The sequence below is a fragment of the Manis pentadactyla genome, chromosome 5 (assembly GCF_030020395.1).
Source record: "Manis pentadactyla isolate mManPen7 chromosome 5, mManPen7.hap1, whole genome shotgun sequence".
Taxonomy (NCBI): domain Eukaryota; kingdom Metazoa; phylum Chordata; class Mammalia; order Pholidota; family Manidae; genus Manis; species Manis pentadactyla.
In genome coordinates, this window is record NC_080023.1 from 9,591,807 (window position 1) to 9,606,738 (window position 14,932).

General features: G+C 37.2%; 1 protein-coding gene across 2 annotated transcripts in view; it reads right to left on the minus strand.

The window, feature by feature from the left end:
• Window positions 1-1,332: 1,332 nt before the first annotated feature.
• RAB28 (RAB28, member RAS oncogene family) overlaps window positions 1,333-14,932 on the minus strand; it is a 117,891-nt gene continuing 104,291 nt past the window's right edge. The window contains exons 7-8 of one of the 2 annotated variants that reach the window (XM_036921103.2): window positions 3,538-3,632; window positions 1,333-2,284 (exon numbers count right to left, since the gene is read on the minus strand). In XM_036921103.2, coding sequence (XP_036776998.1) covers window positions 3,543-3,632 — 90 coding nt within the window. In that variant the 3' untranslated portion in view covers window positions 1,333-2,284; window positions 3,538-3,542. The remainder of the gene's footprint in view (window positions 2,285-3,537; window positions 3,633-14,932) is intronic. The other variant, XM_036921102.2, reaches the window with a different exon arrangement.

Genomic DNA, 14,932 nt, shown 5'->3' on the forward strand with positions numbered 1-14,932 from the left:
TTAAGTCACACCTTTGAAGACTGCCATAACTGGATTTAAAACAAAAGCAGAAACTTTCAAAAATCCTCAAGTTTTCACAAAGATGTAAAAATGACACAAAGTGACCAAAAGAGTTTGGCCTCACCCCTTACTGAATGTAAAGGGCACATCTAGTTTAACAGCAGATGTTGGTCAATCATAGCTTTTAAAATACCAGCCACAAAAAACATCACCCCTACTGGACTGTGCGGCCCTTGAGGGTTCAGATCTCTTTTACTAACTTTGTATTCTGCTAAGAATATAGGGAAAACACATTCTCCCTAGCAGACCGACAAGCACACATTACGGGGTAGTAAACGGAAGGATAAACTGAACTGCGTCAAAGGGCTCATCACCTCAAAAGGCTTAAAAGGCTGCTTAATTACTAAAAAGTAAAAATATAGAAATCAAAGTAGACTAAGATTTGACCCACTGCCTAATGAGGGCCACAGTCACCATTTTTTTAATTTCTTAATTTCAAATCACTCTTAAAAAAGTGTTCCCTGATGTAGAGACAAAAGATGTCTTTTCAGGCCTAGCTCTAATTCTTTTTCTAAAACTTCAGTTTCCTTAGCCATACAGGATGTGAAATAAGCTTTCTAAAATCCCTTAGAACTGTAAACTAAGATCCCAAAATTTCTGCACACACTTATGGCAAATCTATGAGAAAGGCTCTCTGCAAGGGACTCCTGAGGAACGAGAGAAACAGGACAGACTCAGGACTTCCCTTCAATAAGCTTGTGCCTATTAAACAATAAAACACAAGGACTCAAATAACTGTGATTAAAGACAAGGAGGGGTAATGGCCATTTTAGAGGTACTCACATGGGACTTCCAGCTGTGGAGACGAGGACTGGCTTTGTGGACAGACGGCATTCATTCCCATTTCGATGAGGTAAATAAGAGCTTCCACCATGCCAGGCACTGTGCCTTGGCAAAAAAATCGTAACACAACTGTGGCTGAGACAAACCAAGCCTTGCCCTCATAGCACCTAAAGGCTGACTGGAAGAAGGTAGGCATTTGGAAAGGGGGGAGGAATGAGGGGCCCTGCGCATCAAAGACAGGAAGGCAGAGCATCATGAAGCACACCAGAGCGAGTCCATGGCTCTCTGCACAGAGGCAGGCAGTGCACAGAAGAGCTCCTGAAACGCCAGGCTACAGAGTCTGGATTTTAATCAGTCCAACAAAACAACCTAACAACACTAAGTTACTGAACACTTATTACACATCACAGGATCACTGATTTCATACCCATATACACTTTGTTTACTGTAACTAAAATGAAGATGGCCGAAAGAAAATTCCCCCAAAGAGTAATTTAAATAAATTTATTTGTAGGAGAAAAACATCTGAACATCAGGTACAGTCTGATCCACAATGATCCAACAACAGTCATAACTCATTCTGGGAGTGCTTATATGCAGTTTGCAGGAGGAAATCCACATGGAGCATCAGCTGAACATTTATCAAAATTCAGAAAGCCATCTAGCCCAGGTATTACATGATACATAATGACCATGATAACTGTAATAAAAACACACTATCAAATACTCACTACTTTGTGAGCTACAGCTACAATATAAACCATTTAGGATCTTTTTTAAAAAATGAAAAAAATTATTTCCATTACAGCTTCATTTCAAGCATTTTCAGTTGGATACAGCTTTATATATTTTCATTCACAATACACAGCAAAAGATTGTCTTCTTAAGTTATCTGTAGATCAAATATAGTACTTGTTCAAATGTTTGTGCTCTGAAGCAGACGTTGAATGTGTGAGTTCAGGGAAGAGAATGAACCGTGCTGTGGCAAAATCCTGGCTGATGATCAAGACTTGGATAGTTTGCCTGTTTGTTTAAAAAAATTTACACCAGGGAAAAAAGAAGTGAGGACATAAAGAAAACCAACATCATTCTTTTTCAATGAAGCAATCTAATTCCAAAGAATGGACTTTCCATTTTGAATTCAAAGTGTGTAGTCCTGAAGTTGAATTCTTTCCAGTCCAAGGAGCTGCCTGCGGCTGTGAGGCAACACTGAACAGATGAAGCAAGTTGGGAGGGAAGTGTTGATGGAACTACAGAGATGATCACTGATAAACAAGTTTCTAGAGGCCCCCCGGCCCACCCAGAGGTGAAGGGCAGCCAGCACTATCAATACAAAAGAAAAATGTGCTCACTGAACTGCACACATAGAGCTTCTAGGAGGGTTAACAGTTCTTGACATAGGTTCCTGGTTGTAGTTTACAATATCTGCCTTCACCACCCTCTGTCACAAAAGAAAGCAGAGTTATTATCAGGGCATCAGAATCCTTAGAAATAGCTCCTTAAAGTATATTTTTATTTTCTGAACTTTGGTGAACTCCTGATGATAGACATCATAAATGAAGCAGGAGCTGATATTAAAAGAATCAACCAGAACACACTAATGTAGAACTGGGGTGGGTAGGAAGAGAGTAGCATTGTTGTTGTTGTTAAGGACATAATAGCAATTCCTTTAATGAGTTTTCCCTGCTTTATGACATTAATTTGAGGTTATCACAAGTCTAATAAATAACTGACAAATCAACATGAAAAATTAAATTAAATGGTTATAATTTAAAGCAAAGGAATTAAAATTATTCATACATATACTTTAATTCATAGACAAGACCTCATCATTTCAAAGTAAAAAATGTCATTACTATTTCCATAAAATATCATACCCAGCCATAACTTTTTTTAGAATGTTTACAGGAATTTTGGAGTTGGTGAAGAAAAGCATAAATGTTACAGGGGAGTTACATATAAACCAGAAATGTTTTGAGCAACCCAATTTTTAAAAATTTCTTCTCAAGCCCCAACTTAACTTTCAAAAGGCAAATCATTGGGCTATCAATAATGACTCCAACAAAACACAGAATGAAAAATTTGGAAAATTACCTCATATTCACGTTTTTAAAGTAATTTAAACCAGAAGACACTTTTAACTCTTGCTTCTGTCTAACCCACACTTAAAGAATATCTTAAATGATGAATTTAGCAATATGCCGTAATACTTTTCTAAGTAATAATTTAAGTTAAAACAATTACAATAATTTAAATTAAATCCTTTACTGTTTTCAACTCATTTACCAAGTCTGCACACAGAAGCAGACAAAGAAGGGTAATTCAAGGCAAAATTTTAAAATACTCTTTCAATTACTAAGCAATTTCAGGAAAAATAGTAAGGCATGATTATGAAATAACAGCCTCAATTCTCCACCTCATTGCACATGTAATAAACAGGACCAAAAATATAAATATGCTGGAAACTAACTGAAATGTTATCTTAATTTGTTCCCAATTCCTTGTTTAATTCTTAAGTCTTCTGGCAAAGTATCAATTTTTCAAAGTTCTAAAACAAGACTTATACAATATTAATCCCCAATAATGTACAATAATCATCTGAACTTCTCTATTCATAAGAAATAAGGAACAAGATAGCATTTACTAGTTCTCCCCACCCACCTCTCCAAACAGCAATAATTTATCCATTAATACCTGTACTACTGTATTGAACAGATTCTGCTCTGAGCAGAGTTGGTATGTTGATTATCTTCTTCCGGGTACTTCACTATTTCTGCCCTGACAATACGCTGTCAATTTCGTACAACACAAACAAGATGAAGAAGAAAAAAAAATGGAAAGCACGTTCAATGACTGAAAATAAGAAGGGAGCACCAAAGCAGAAAAAGAAATACACAGATAAACATGTCACAAAAGAATAGAGTATGTGCACTAATAAGGAAAGAAAGTGAACACCCATGAAACATTATTCTTTAAAATTCCATTTAATTATTGAAATAGACATGTTTCCTGAACCTCTCAAACAAATTGTAGGTTCTATTTCTGAAAACACAATTACACACGATATAAATAATGCCCAGTATTTCAGAGGACAATGGAGAATTATGGAGTTTTTCTATGCTAAAGTGCAATAAAAGCATTCATTCCACTTCCTTCAATAATCATTGCTGAGGATCTACTGTGTCAATCACTCTATACTGAGAATGTATAGGTGAATTACATAAGATCTGCTCACAAGTTGCTGTGGACCTAACAGGAAGAGAAACGTACACAGCTAACTGTCATACAGGATATGTGCTTTCCTAGTGGAGTTAAAATATATTGTGGGAACATAGAGGAAAAGTTAATGAATTTTCTTTGAAGGTGGAGAGAGGACGCATAAATCAGAGGAAGCCATATGCCATTTACAATTTTTATATTTAATAATATTTATTACTTGTCAAAGACTTCCTTTTGATGCTCACTCCCCCATCCTTCACAACCTTAATCTTCATGCTTCCAAATTCCATATAGAAATAAACAATGTCAAAATGCACTTTTCTGTCATTAAAAAAAATATTCCTGACATACAATATTTAAACACAACAGCTGTTGTTTTCAAACATCTAAGTGTTTTTGCTAAATAAAGAATCAAACTACTTTGTTAGATTTTTGGTTGCCATAACCCTTAGTATGAAAAGAGCACATATGACAAATGTGTACAATAGAGATAACACACTCCCCAAATTGTTTAGATTTGAAACTCTCCTCGCATCTTTTTATGATCTCAAATATCTTATTTCAGAAAATTCTTCCTTCATAATGCTATTAACACATATAGAAAAACATGTTAATATGGGCTGTTACTTGTGATAACATTTATAAAGACTGGGTGAACAACTGAAAGAAACTGAATATTACTAGCCTTGTATGGGCTCTGCTTCCATGCTCCAGCTAGCAGTACCGTGATTTACTGGGCACTCAGCCTGATGCTATCAACAGAAGCATCACCAACTGCCACATGAGGCATGAGGCGCATTCACAAGTGACACACTGAGCACCATTATCTGAGCTCCCCAAACCTAATTGTTTTATGCCGAACTATGAGTTACAATAAAGAGAAGGAATCTTCATAATCAGTAAGCAAGTCATTAATCCTCCAAAATGGTTTAAACCCTATCCTATAAACACAACCAGGTTACTGACCTGTGGTCAAGACATTCTGGTCAAAGTACTGACTAACATAAATGACTTGGATTTTCACCATTTATTCTCATCAAACTAATGAAGAACTAACAAGGTAACATCTTTTTTGGGGGGCCTTGGCTGTCTGACATAATGCTCTGTACAGTTTCTGAACTGGAAGCCAGAACCAAGGCTCTGCAGATTCAAAACATTGCTTTCTGTGAATGGTAAAAACATCATTTCCATGCCATAAACCTCATGGTAGGCGATGTCACAGTACTTGACTTGTTTACAAGCCACTCATTGATGTTTTCAGAGAAAACGTTAACTATAAAACACCAACTTTTATTTTTGGAGCCACAAAGTACACTCAAATATTCTCTGCTATCAGTCAATGAAGTGAGAATAATAAGGTGGCCCTAAGAGGAAAGAAGCTGTGTGACTGAACACCATCTTCGTAACCTTTATTTTTGCCTAAGAGCATTTGCGAGTGGATGCTGGAACCGAAGTGGTAGCCACCCAGAGGGTAAGCAAGAAAGCAGCCTAGGAGTTCGGGGAGTGAGCTACAAGGAGCAGAGATGAACTCTTGGGAAGACACTAAAGATAAATCTGGTTAATTCTGCAATTGTGTCTTAATCCAAACAGTAGTAACATATTTACCATTGCAAAAGTCATAGTCTGTCATACTCAGGATATGGAGTAAGCACACCTTGAAGGTTAAAACACTTGTCATTATCATTCATTCAAAGCCAATCACTATTGTAGGTATAGAAAATATTCAGATAATACACGATCTTTGTTTTTGAGATGGATAAGAGTCTGGCATGGAAAACATACATAAACTATTAAAGAATATTTTTACGGATATACATTCAAAGTGCAACAAGATTATAGATTACCATTTAAAGCATGGATATAGCATTTTTAAAAGCACGGTTGGTACTTTGCACATAGTAGGAACTTAAGCTACTTTTCTTCTTCTTCCATGTAATATGCCATTTTATGCTGCTAGTAATATTTATAACTTTGAGCAAGTTACTTCACCTCCTTGGTCTTTACAATCTCCTCATCTATAAAACACAAGGTTTATCTACCTGATCTCCAGAATCCCATATGGGTTTGAAACTATACAGAAAAATTAATTTAAAAGGTAAATTTCTAGAAAAAGAAAAAAATGGCATAAGATATGGAAATCCACTAAACAATGTTCAATATCTGTGTACATACAAATTGAATAAATACATTCTTCAAGGAAAACAAGTGATATTTAGGATAAGAAAGGAATTTCAGTGCAATCTTTATAAACAAATTGGAGAAAATTATAAAAAGATTAACATCTAGGTAAGAAGAGTCTAAGTTCCTTATGGATCCTTAGGAAAGATCAATATCCAGTTAATGCCAAAGAGTGGGCCCCTAGGATCAGAGGTTAAATGGTCACTGTGTTGTTGTACAGTTAGATGTTAAGGAGGACTTAACTAAAATCTTGAGCATTTTTACTACATGCCAGGCCCAATGTTAGATACTTTCACATATAGTATGAAAATATTCAGAGGGAACATAAGGAATATACATGTTTAGCAAGTTTACTGAATATTTCAGATGAAAGAGAAGTTTTTGTCTTGAAAAAATTAACACATACCTAGTTTAAGCCAAACAAAAACTCATAATTTACTAACTGGCAAGTGAAAATATCAAGGCTTAACAATAATATTAAGAACTCTTAACACCTACAAGGTAAAACCTCCTTGCAAATCAGACTGAAAGAGATAGGATATAGGACTGTGCATTTTCTTCTTGGATTAGCTAATTTATTATTGAAGAGCTGAATTCTGTACTTCCTAGAGAATAGTGGCTGTAAATTTATTTTTTTCTCCAAAAGTTCTGATCAATTTGTAAACAAAAATAAATCTGAATGATCTGGGAAACTAGGACATTTGTTAACAGTCCCAATCATATACTATCTTAGAGAATAGTTGGAGAGAGAAAGAACAGATATATGATGCAGATGAAACTATTAACAAAATTAGGAATTGTGACAAATGCTTCTAGACCATATGTAATTGTTTGTTTTTCTGCCCTCATTTTTTCTGGGAGCTCCTGAGGACAAGGTCTTTAATTTATTCATCTCCATATCCCCAGATTCTAGTGTGGTCCTTGGCAAAATAGAGCCTCAAAAAAAGTTTGCAGAATTAAGCTGCATTCCCTTTCTTTTCCCCCTCTTCTTCTTTCCCTTCCTTTGCAAAATGTGCTGATAACTCATTTTGTATGACTCCCAAACAGGAACACTCTAGGTCAAAACTAAAATAGCAGAATCTCTTTAAATAATCAGTGAATGGAACTAAGACTAAAACCTTATTATAAATATTTAGGTCACAAACTAAATCACTACAGCACCCACTTCCATGCAACTGAAAAGTCTATCATCTAGTTCCTTCCTTATAAAATAATACAAAACACTTACAAACGTGACATTAAATTTTCTTGGGCATCTTCCAAATGGGATAAAAGCCACAGGAAATAAGCACGCACACCTCTCTCCCACCCTTCCTTCCCTGCCCCACCCCAGGCCCCTCTCCTCTCCTTACTCTAGCTTTCTCTACACACCCCCACACACACAAACACAGAGATCTGAACTTCTTGGACTTTTAAATGAACTTTCAGAAGACATCCAAATGGCCAACAGGTACATGAAAAAATACTCGATATCACTAGTCACCAGGGAAATGCAAATTAAAACCACTATGGGCTATCACCTCTCACCTGTCAGAATGGTCATCATCAAAAAGACAACTGAGAACAAATGCTGCCAAGGATAGGAGAAAAGGAAACCCCTGTGCACTCTTGCTGGGAATGTAAACTGGTGCAGCTACTGAGAAAAACAGTAGGGAGGTTCCTCAAAAAATTAAAAATAGAACTACCATTTGAACTAACCACCCACTTCTGGGTATTTGACCAAAAAACAAAATCACTAACTTGAAAAGATATATGTACCCCCATGTTCACTGCAACAGCATTATTTACAATATGCAAGATATGGAAACAACCTAAGTGTCCATCAATAGATGAATGGATAAAGATGATGTGGTACATGCACACAGAGAACATTATTCAGCTATGAGAAAGGACATCCTGCCCTTTGTAACAGCCTGGGTAGACCTTGAGTTGACATTAGGCTAATCAAGGTAAGTCAGACGGAGAAAGACAAGTATTGTATGATATCACTTCTATGTGGAATTTTAAAAAGCCAAATTTGTAAAAACAGAGAATAAAATAGTGGTTATCAGGGGATGGAGTAGGGGTGGAACAGATGTTATTTAAAGGTACAAACTTAAAACAAATTTGTAAAATTTGTAAAACAAATAGTAAATAAGTCTTAAAGATACAATGCCCAGGAGAGTAAACACAGACAATAATATTGTATTATAATCATCAAACTTGCTAAGAGACTACAATTTAATTATTCCAACTACTAAAGAGAAAGGTTAGCTATATAACATGATAAGAGTTCCTAAGTATGCTACAATGGCAATCATATTTCAATACACAAATGTATCAAACTGACATTATGTATCTTAAATTTACATAATGTTATATGTCAAGTACAGTTCGATACACTGTGCTCAAGGCAACTTTCAAGTACATCCTTAGAAAACTTTTTTAAAAAGTGAACTTTCAGAGAATCTTGCAAGAGAGATTCAAGATGGCAGTGGCAAGAGAGGTGAGACAGAGAATTCCTCCCAAAATCACATATAGTGTGAAAATATAGTTATTATAACCAGCCCTAAAAGAGCAACAGGAAAGAAGGCTGCACCAGACTGCATACAGACCTCGCGAATAGAGCAGACCTCACGAAACAGGGTAACTTAAGAAAGTCTTGATCGGCGAGACCCAAGCCCTTCCCCCACCCCAACTCACTAGCGGGAGGAAGAGAAACGGAGGGGGGGAGGGTGTGGAAGCCTAAGACTGCTGAACACCCAGCCCTGGAGGGCTGTTTTGGAGCACAAACCTACATTGTGTGGTGATCTGGAGGTTGGTGGGGTTGGGGAGCTGGGAAAGGCGGAGTGCTTGAGAGACTGAGATTCCAGCTGCTTGTGGAAGACAGGGACACACATCTGGCTGCTCTGGGACAAAGGAAAGGCATGTGGTCTGAGAGGCTTCCTAGCAGCGAGAGGGCTGCGAAAGGGGTGGGATTAGCATGGAGCTTGCTGCATGGAAGAAGGGATAGGTGGACAAGGTTGTCTGGGCACGCTCTGCCCAGCAGATTGGGAACTTTCAGGATCTCCAGGCGCTCAAACCCCCTTGGCTGCCTACTCAGCTCCGAAGCCCTCCACTGTGATATGCAGCCTTCTGTGCCTTCCTCCTGGCATGCCGGCAGCTGCTCCCAAAACGGCAGTCACTGCACTGCCATCAGGCCAGCCAGAGGGAGGCCCCACCTACAACAGCTAGGGACGTCAAGAGTAGAGGCTCACACCTGCATGCTCAGCCCACTGGCTCTGATACTGGAGACAGGCACTGCCACTGGGAATCACGAAACAGCTCTTTCCCCCCCTCAGGCACCAGCGCTGCTCCCCTACAACCTACAACCTCACTCTAGGGGCTGAGCACCTTCAGAGACTACAGCTTCTGGGCACTACAGGGCACCACATAGAATAATGAAACGTCAAAGGAACCTGGTTCATACCCAAATCCCACAAACCCCAGAAAAAGGGCTAAATGAAACTGAACTCACCAATCCTCCTGAAAGAGAGTTAAAATAAAAATCATAAACATGTTCATCGAGGTAAAGAAAATATTCAAGAACTCAGGGACAAATTTAAGATGGAAATTCAATTATTAAGATATTCCATATCTGAAATGAAGCATACACTGGAGAGATTTAAAGCAGATTAGATGTAGTACAAGAGATGGTAAATGGAATAGAAATTAGAGAATAGGAATACAAAGAAGCTGAGGCACACAGATAGAAAAAAGGATCTCTAAGAATGAAAGAATATTGAGAGAACTGTGTGACCAATCCAAATGGAACAATATACGCATAATAGGGCTACCACAAGAAAAAGAGAGAGAAAAGGGATAGAAAGTGTAATTGATGAGGTAATTGCTGAAAACTTCCCCAATCTGGGGAAGGAGATAGTCTCTCAAGCCATGGAGGTACACAGATTTCCCAACACAAGGGACCCAAGGAAGACAACATCAAGGCATGTAATAATTAAAATGGCAAAGATCAAGGATAAGGACAGACTTTTAAAAGCAGCTAGAGAGAGAAAAAAGATCACATACAAAGGAAAACCCATCAGGCTATCATCAGATTTCTCAACAGAAACCTTACAAGCCAGAACGGAGTGGCATGATATATTTAATGCAATGAAGGAGAAGGGCCTCAAGCTAAGAATACTCTACCTGGCAAGGTTATCATTTAAATTTGAAGGAGGGATTAAACAATTTTCAGATAAGCAAAAGCTGAGAGAATTTACCTTCCACAAAACCACCTCTACAGTGCATTATGGAGGGACTGCTATAGATGGAAGTATTCCTAAGGCTAAATAGATGACATCAGGGTAAATAAAACTACAGCAAAGTAAGACAATTAATTACTAAGGAGATGCAAAATAAAATCAACTACCCCAAAGTCAATCAAGGAATAGACAAAGAGTACAGAATATGATACCTAACATATGAAGAATGGAGGAGGAAAAAAAAGAACCTTTAGGTTGTGTTTGTAATAGCACATGAAGTGAGTTAAATTAGACTGTTAAATAGTAAGGGAATTAATTACCCTTGAACCTTTGCTAACCACAAATCTAAAGCATCCAATGGCAAAAAGTATATACCTATCAATAATCACCCTAAATGTAAATGGTCTGAAAGCACAATCAAAAGACATAGAGTAATGGAATGGATAAAGAAACAAGACCCATCTATAAGCTGCCTACAAAAGACTAATTTCAAACACAAAGACATACAGAGACTGAAAGTAAAGGGATGTAAAAAGATATTTCATGCAACAAATAGGGACAAAAAAGCAGGAGTTACAGTACTTGTATCAGACAAAATAGACTTCAAAACAAAGAAAGTAACAAGAGACAAAGAAGGACATTACATAATGATAACGGGGTCAGTCCAACAACAGGATATAACTGTTCTAAATATCTATGCACCAAAAACGGGATCAGCAACACATGTGAAACAAATACTAACAAAATTAAAGGGGGAAATAGAATGCAAAGCATTCATTTTAGGAGACTTCAACACACCACTCAGTCCAAAGGACAGATCAACCAGACAGAAAATAAGTAAAGAGACAAAGGCACTGAACAACGTATTAGAACAGATGAATGTAACAGACATCTACAGAACACTCCACCCAAAAGCAACAGGATACACATTCTTCTCAAGCACACATGGACATTTTCAAGAATAGATCATATACTAGGCCACAAAAAGAGCCTCAGTAAATTCAAAAAGATTGAAATTGTACAACCAGCTTCTCAGATCACAAAAGTATGAAACGAGAAATAAATTACTCAAAGAAAATGAAAAAATCCCACAAACACCTGGAGGCTTAATAACATGCTCCTATATAATCACTGGATCAATAACCAAATAAAAACACAGATCAAGCAATATATGGAGACAAATGACAACAATAATTCAACACTGCAAAATGTGTGGGATACAGCGAAGGCCATGCTAAGAGGAGAGTATATTGCAATACAGGCCTACCTCAGGAAAGAATAATAATAATCCCATATTAACAGTCTAAACTCACAATTAAAGAAACTAGAAAAGGAAGAACAAATGATGCCCAAAGTCAGTAGCAGGAGGGATATAATAAAGATTAGAGCAAATAAATAAAATCGAGAAGAACAAAACAATAGAAAGAATCAATGAAAGCAGAAGCTGGTTCTTCAAGAAAATAAACAAAATGGATAAACACCTAGCCAGACTTACCAAGAAAAAAAGAGAGTCTACACACATAAACAGAATTAGAAATGAGAAAGGAAAAATCAGGACACCACAGAAATACAAAGAATTATGAGAGAATACTGTGAAAAATTATATGCTAACAAACTGGATAACCTAGAAGAAATGGACAACTTTCTAGAAAAATATAACCTTCCAAGGCTGACCTAGGAAAAAAAAGAAAATCTGAATAGACCAATTACCAGCAAGGAAATTGAATTGGTAATCAAAAAACTACCTAAGAACAAAACCCCTGTACCAGATGCTTTTACTGCTGAATTTTATCAAACATTTAGTGAAGACCTAATACCCATTCTCCTTAAAGTTTTCCAAAAAGTAGAAGAGGATGGAATACTCCCAAACTCATTCTATGAGGCCAATATCACTGTAATAGCAAAACCAGGCAAAGACACCACATAAAAAGAAAATTACAGACCAATATCCCTGATGAACACAGATGCAAAACTACTCAACAAAATATTAGCAAACCAAATTCAAAAACACATCAAAAAGGTCATCAATCATGATCAAGTGGGATTCATCCCAGGGATGCAAGGATGGTACAACATTGGAAAATCCATCAACATCATCCACTACATCAACAAAAAGAAGGACAAAAACCACATGATCATCTCCGTAGATGCTGAAAAAGCATTTGACAAAATTCAACATCCATTCATGATAAAAACTCTGAACAAAATGGGTACAGAGAGCAAGTACCTCAACATAATAAAGGCCATGTATGACAAACCCACAGCCAACATTATACTTAACAGTGAGAAGCTGAAAGCTTTTCCTTTAAGATCAGGAACAAGACAAGGATGCCCACTCTCCCCACTTCTATTCAACATAGTTCTGGAGGTCCTAGCCATGGCAATCAGACAACTCAAAGAAATAAAAGGCATCCAGATTGACAAGGAAAAAGTCAAACTGTCCCTGTTTGCAGATGATAATGATACTGTATATAAAAAACCCTAAAGAAACCATTCCAAAACTACTATATCTAATACCTGAATTCAACCAAGTTGTGGGATACAAAGTTAATACACAGAAATCAGTTGCATTTCTATACACTAACAATGAACTAGCAGAAAGAGAAATCAGGAAAACAATTCCATTTACAATTGCTTCAAAAAGAATAAAATACCTAGAAATAAACCTAACCAGGGATGTGAAAGACCTATACTCTAAAAACTACAAGACACTCATGAGAGAAATTAAATGGAATACCAATAAATGGAAACACATCCTGTGTTCATGGATAGGAAGAATTAATATTGTCAAAATGGCTATCCTGCCTAAAGCAATCTACAGATTCAATGCAATCCCTATCAAAATACCAAAAGCATTCTGCAATGAACTGGAGCAAATAGTTCATATGGAACCACAAAAGACCCCAAATAGCCAAAGTAATCCTGAAAAGGAAGAATAAAGCAGGGGGAATTACACTCCCTGACTTCAAGCTCTACTACAAAGCCACAGTAATCAAGACAATTTGGTACTTGCAAAAGAACATACCCATAGACCAATGGAACAGACTAGAGAGCCCTGATATAAACCTGAGCATATATGGTCAATTAATACATGATAAAGGAGCCATGGATATAGAATGGGGAAATGACAGCCTCTTCAACAGCTGGTGTTGGCAAAACTGGACAGCTACATATAAGAGAATGAAACTGGATTATTGTCTAACCCCATACATAAAAGTAAACTCAAAATGGATCAAAGACCTGAATGTAAGTCATAAAACCATAAAACCCTTAAAAAAAACATAGGCAAAAATCTCTTGGACATAAACATGACCAACTTCTTCATGAACATATCTCTCCAGGCAAGGGAAACAAAAGCAAAAATGAACAAGTGGGACTATATCAAACTAAAAACCTTCTATACAGCAAAGGATACCATCAGTAGAACAAGAAGACATCCTACAGTATGGGAGAATATATATAAGTGACATATCCGATAAGGTGTTGACATCCAAATTATATAAAGAGCTCAGGCACCTCAACAAACAAAAAGCAAATAAGCCAATTAAAAAATGGACAGAGGAACGGAACAGACACTTCTCCAAAGAAGAAATTCATATGGCCAATAGGCACATGAAAAGATGTTCCACATCCCTAATCATCAGAGAAATGCAAATTAAAACCACAATGAGATATCACCTCACACCAGTTAGGATGGCCAACATCCAAAAGACAGACAACAACAAATGTTGGCAAGGATGTGGAGAAAGGTGAACCCTCCTACACTGCTTGTGGGAATGTAAAATAGTTCAACCATTGTGGAAAGCAGTATGGAGGTTCCTCAAAAAACTAAAAATAGAAATACCATTTGACCCAGGAATTCCACTCCTAGGAATTTACCCTAAGAATGAAGGAGCCCAGTTTCAAAAAGGCATATGCACCCCTATGTTTATCGCAGCACTATTTACAATAGCTAAGAAATGGAAACAAACTAAGTGTCCATCAGTAGATGAATGGATAAAGAAGATGTGGTACATATACATAATGGAATATTATTCAGCCATAAGAAGAAAACAAATCCTACCATTTGCAACAACATGGATGGAGCTAGAGGGTATTATGCTCAGTGAAATAACTCAGGTGGAGAAAGATAATTATCAAATGATTTCACTCATCTGTGGAGTGTAAGAACAAAGAAAAAACTGAAGGAACAAAACAGCAGCAGACTCACAGAAGCCAAGAATGGACTAACAGTTACCAAAGGGAAAGGGATTGGGGAGGATGGGTGGGAAGGGAGGGATAAAGGGGGAAAAGGGGGCATTACGAATAGCACATATAATGTAGGGGAGGGGCGACACAGGGAAGGCAGTATAACACAGAGAAGACAAGTAGTGATTCTATAGCATCTTACTACGCTGATGGACAGTGACTGTAATGGGGTATGTGGTGGGGACTTGATAATAGGGGGAGTCTAGTAACCATAATGTTCA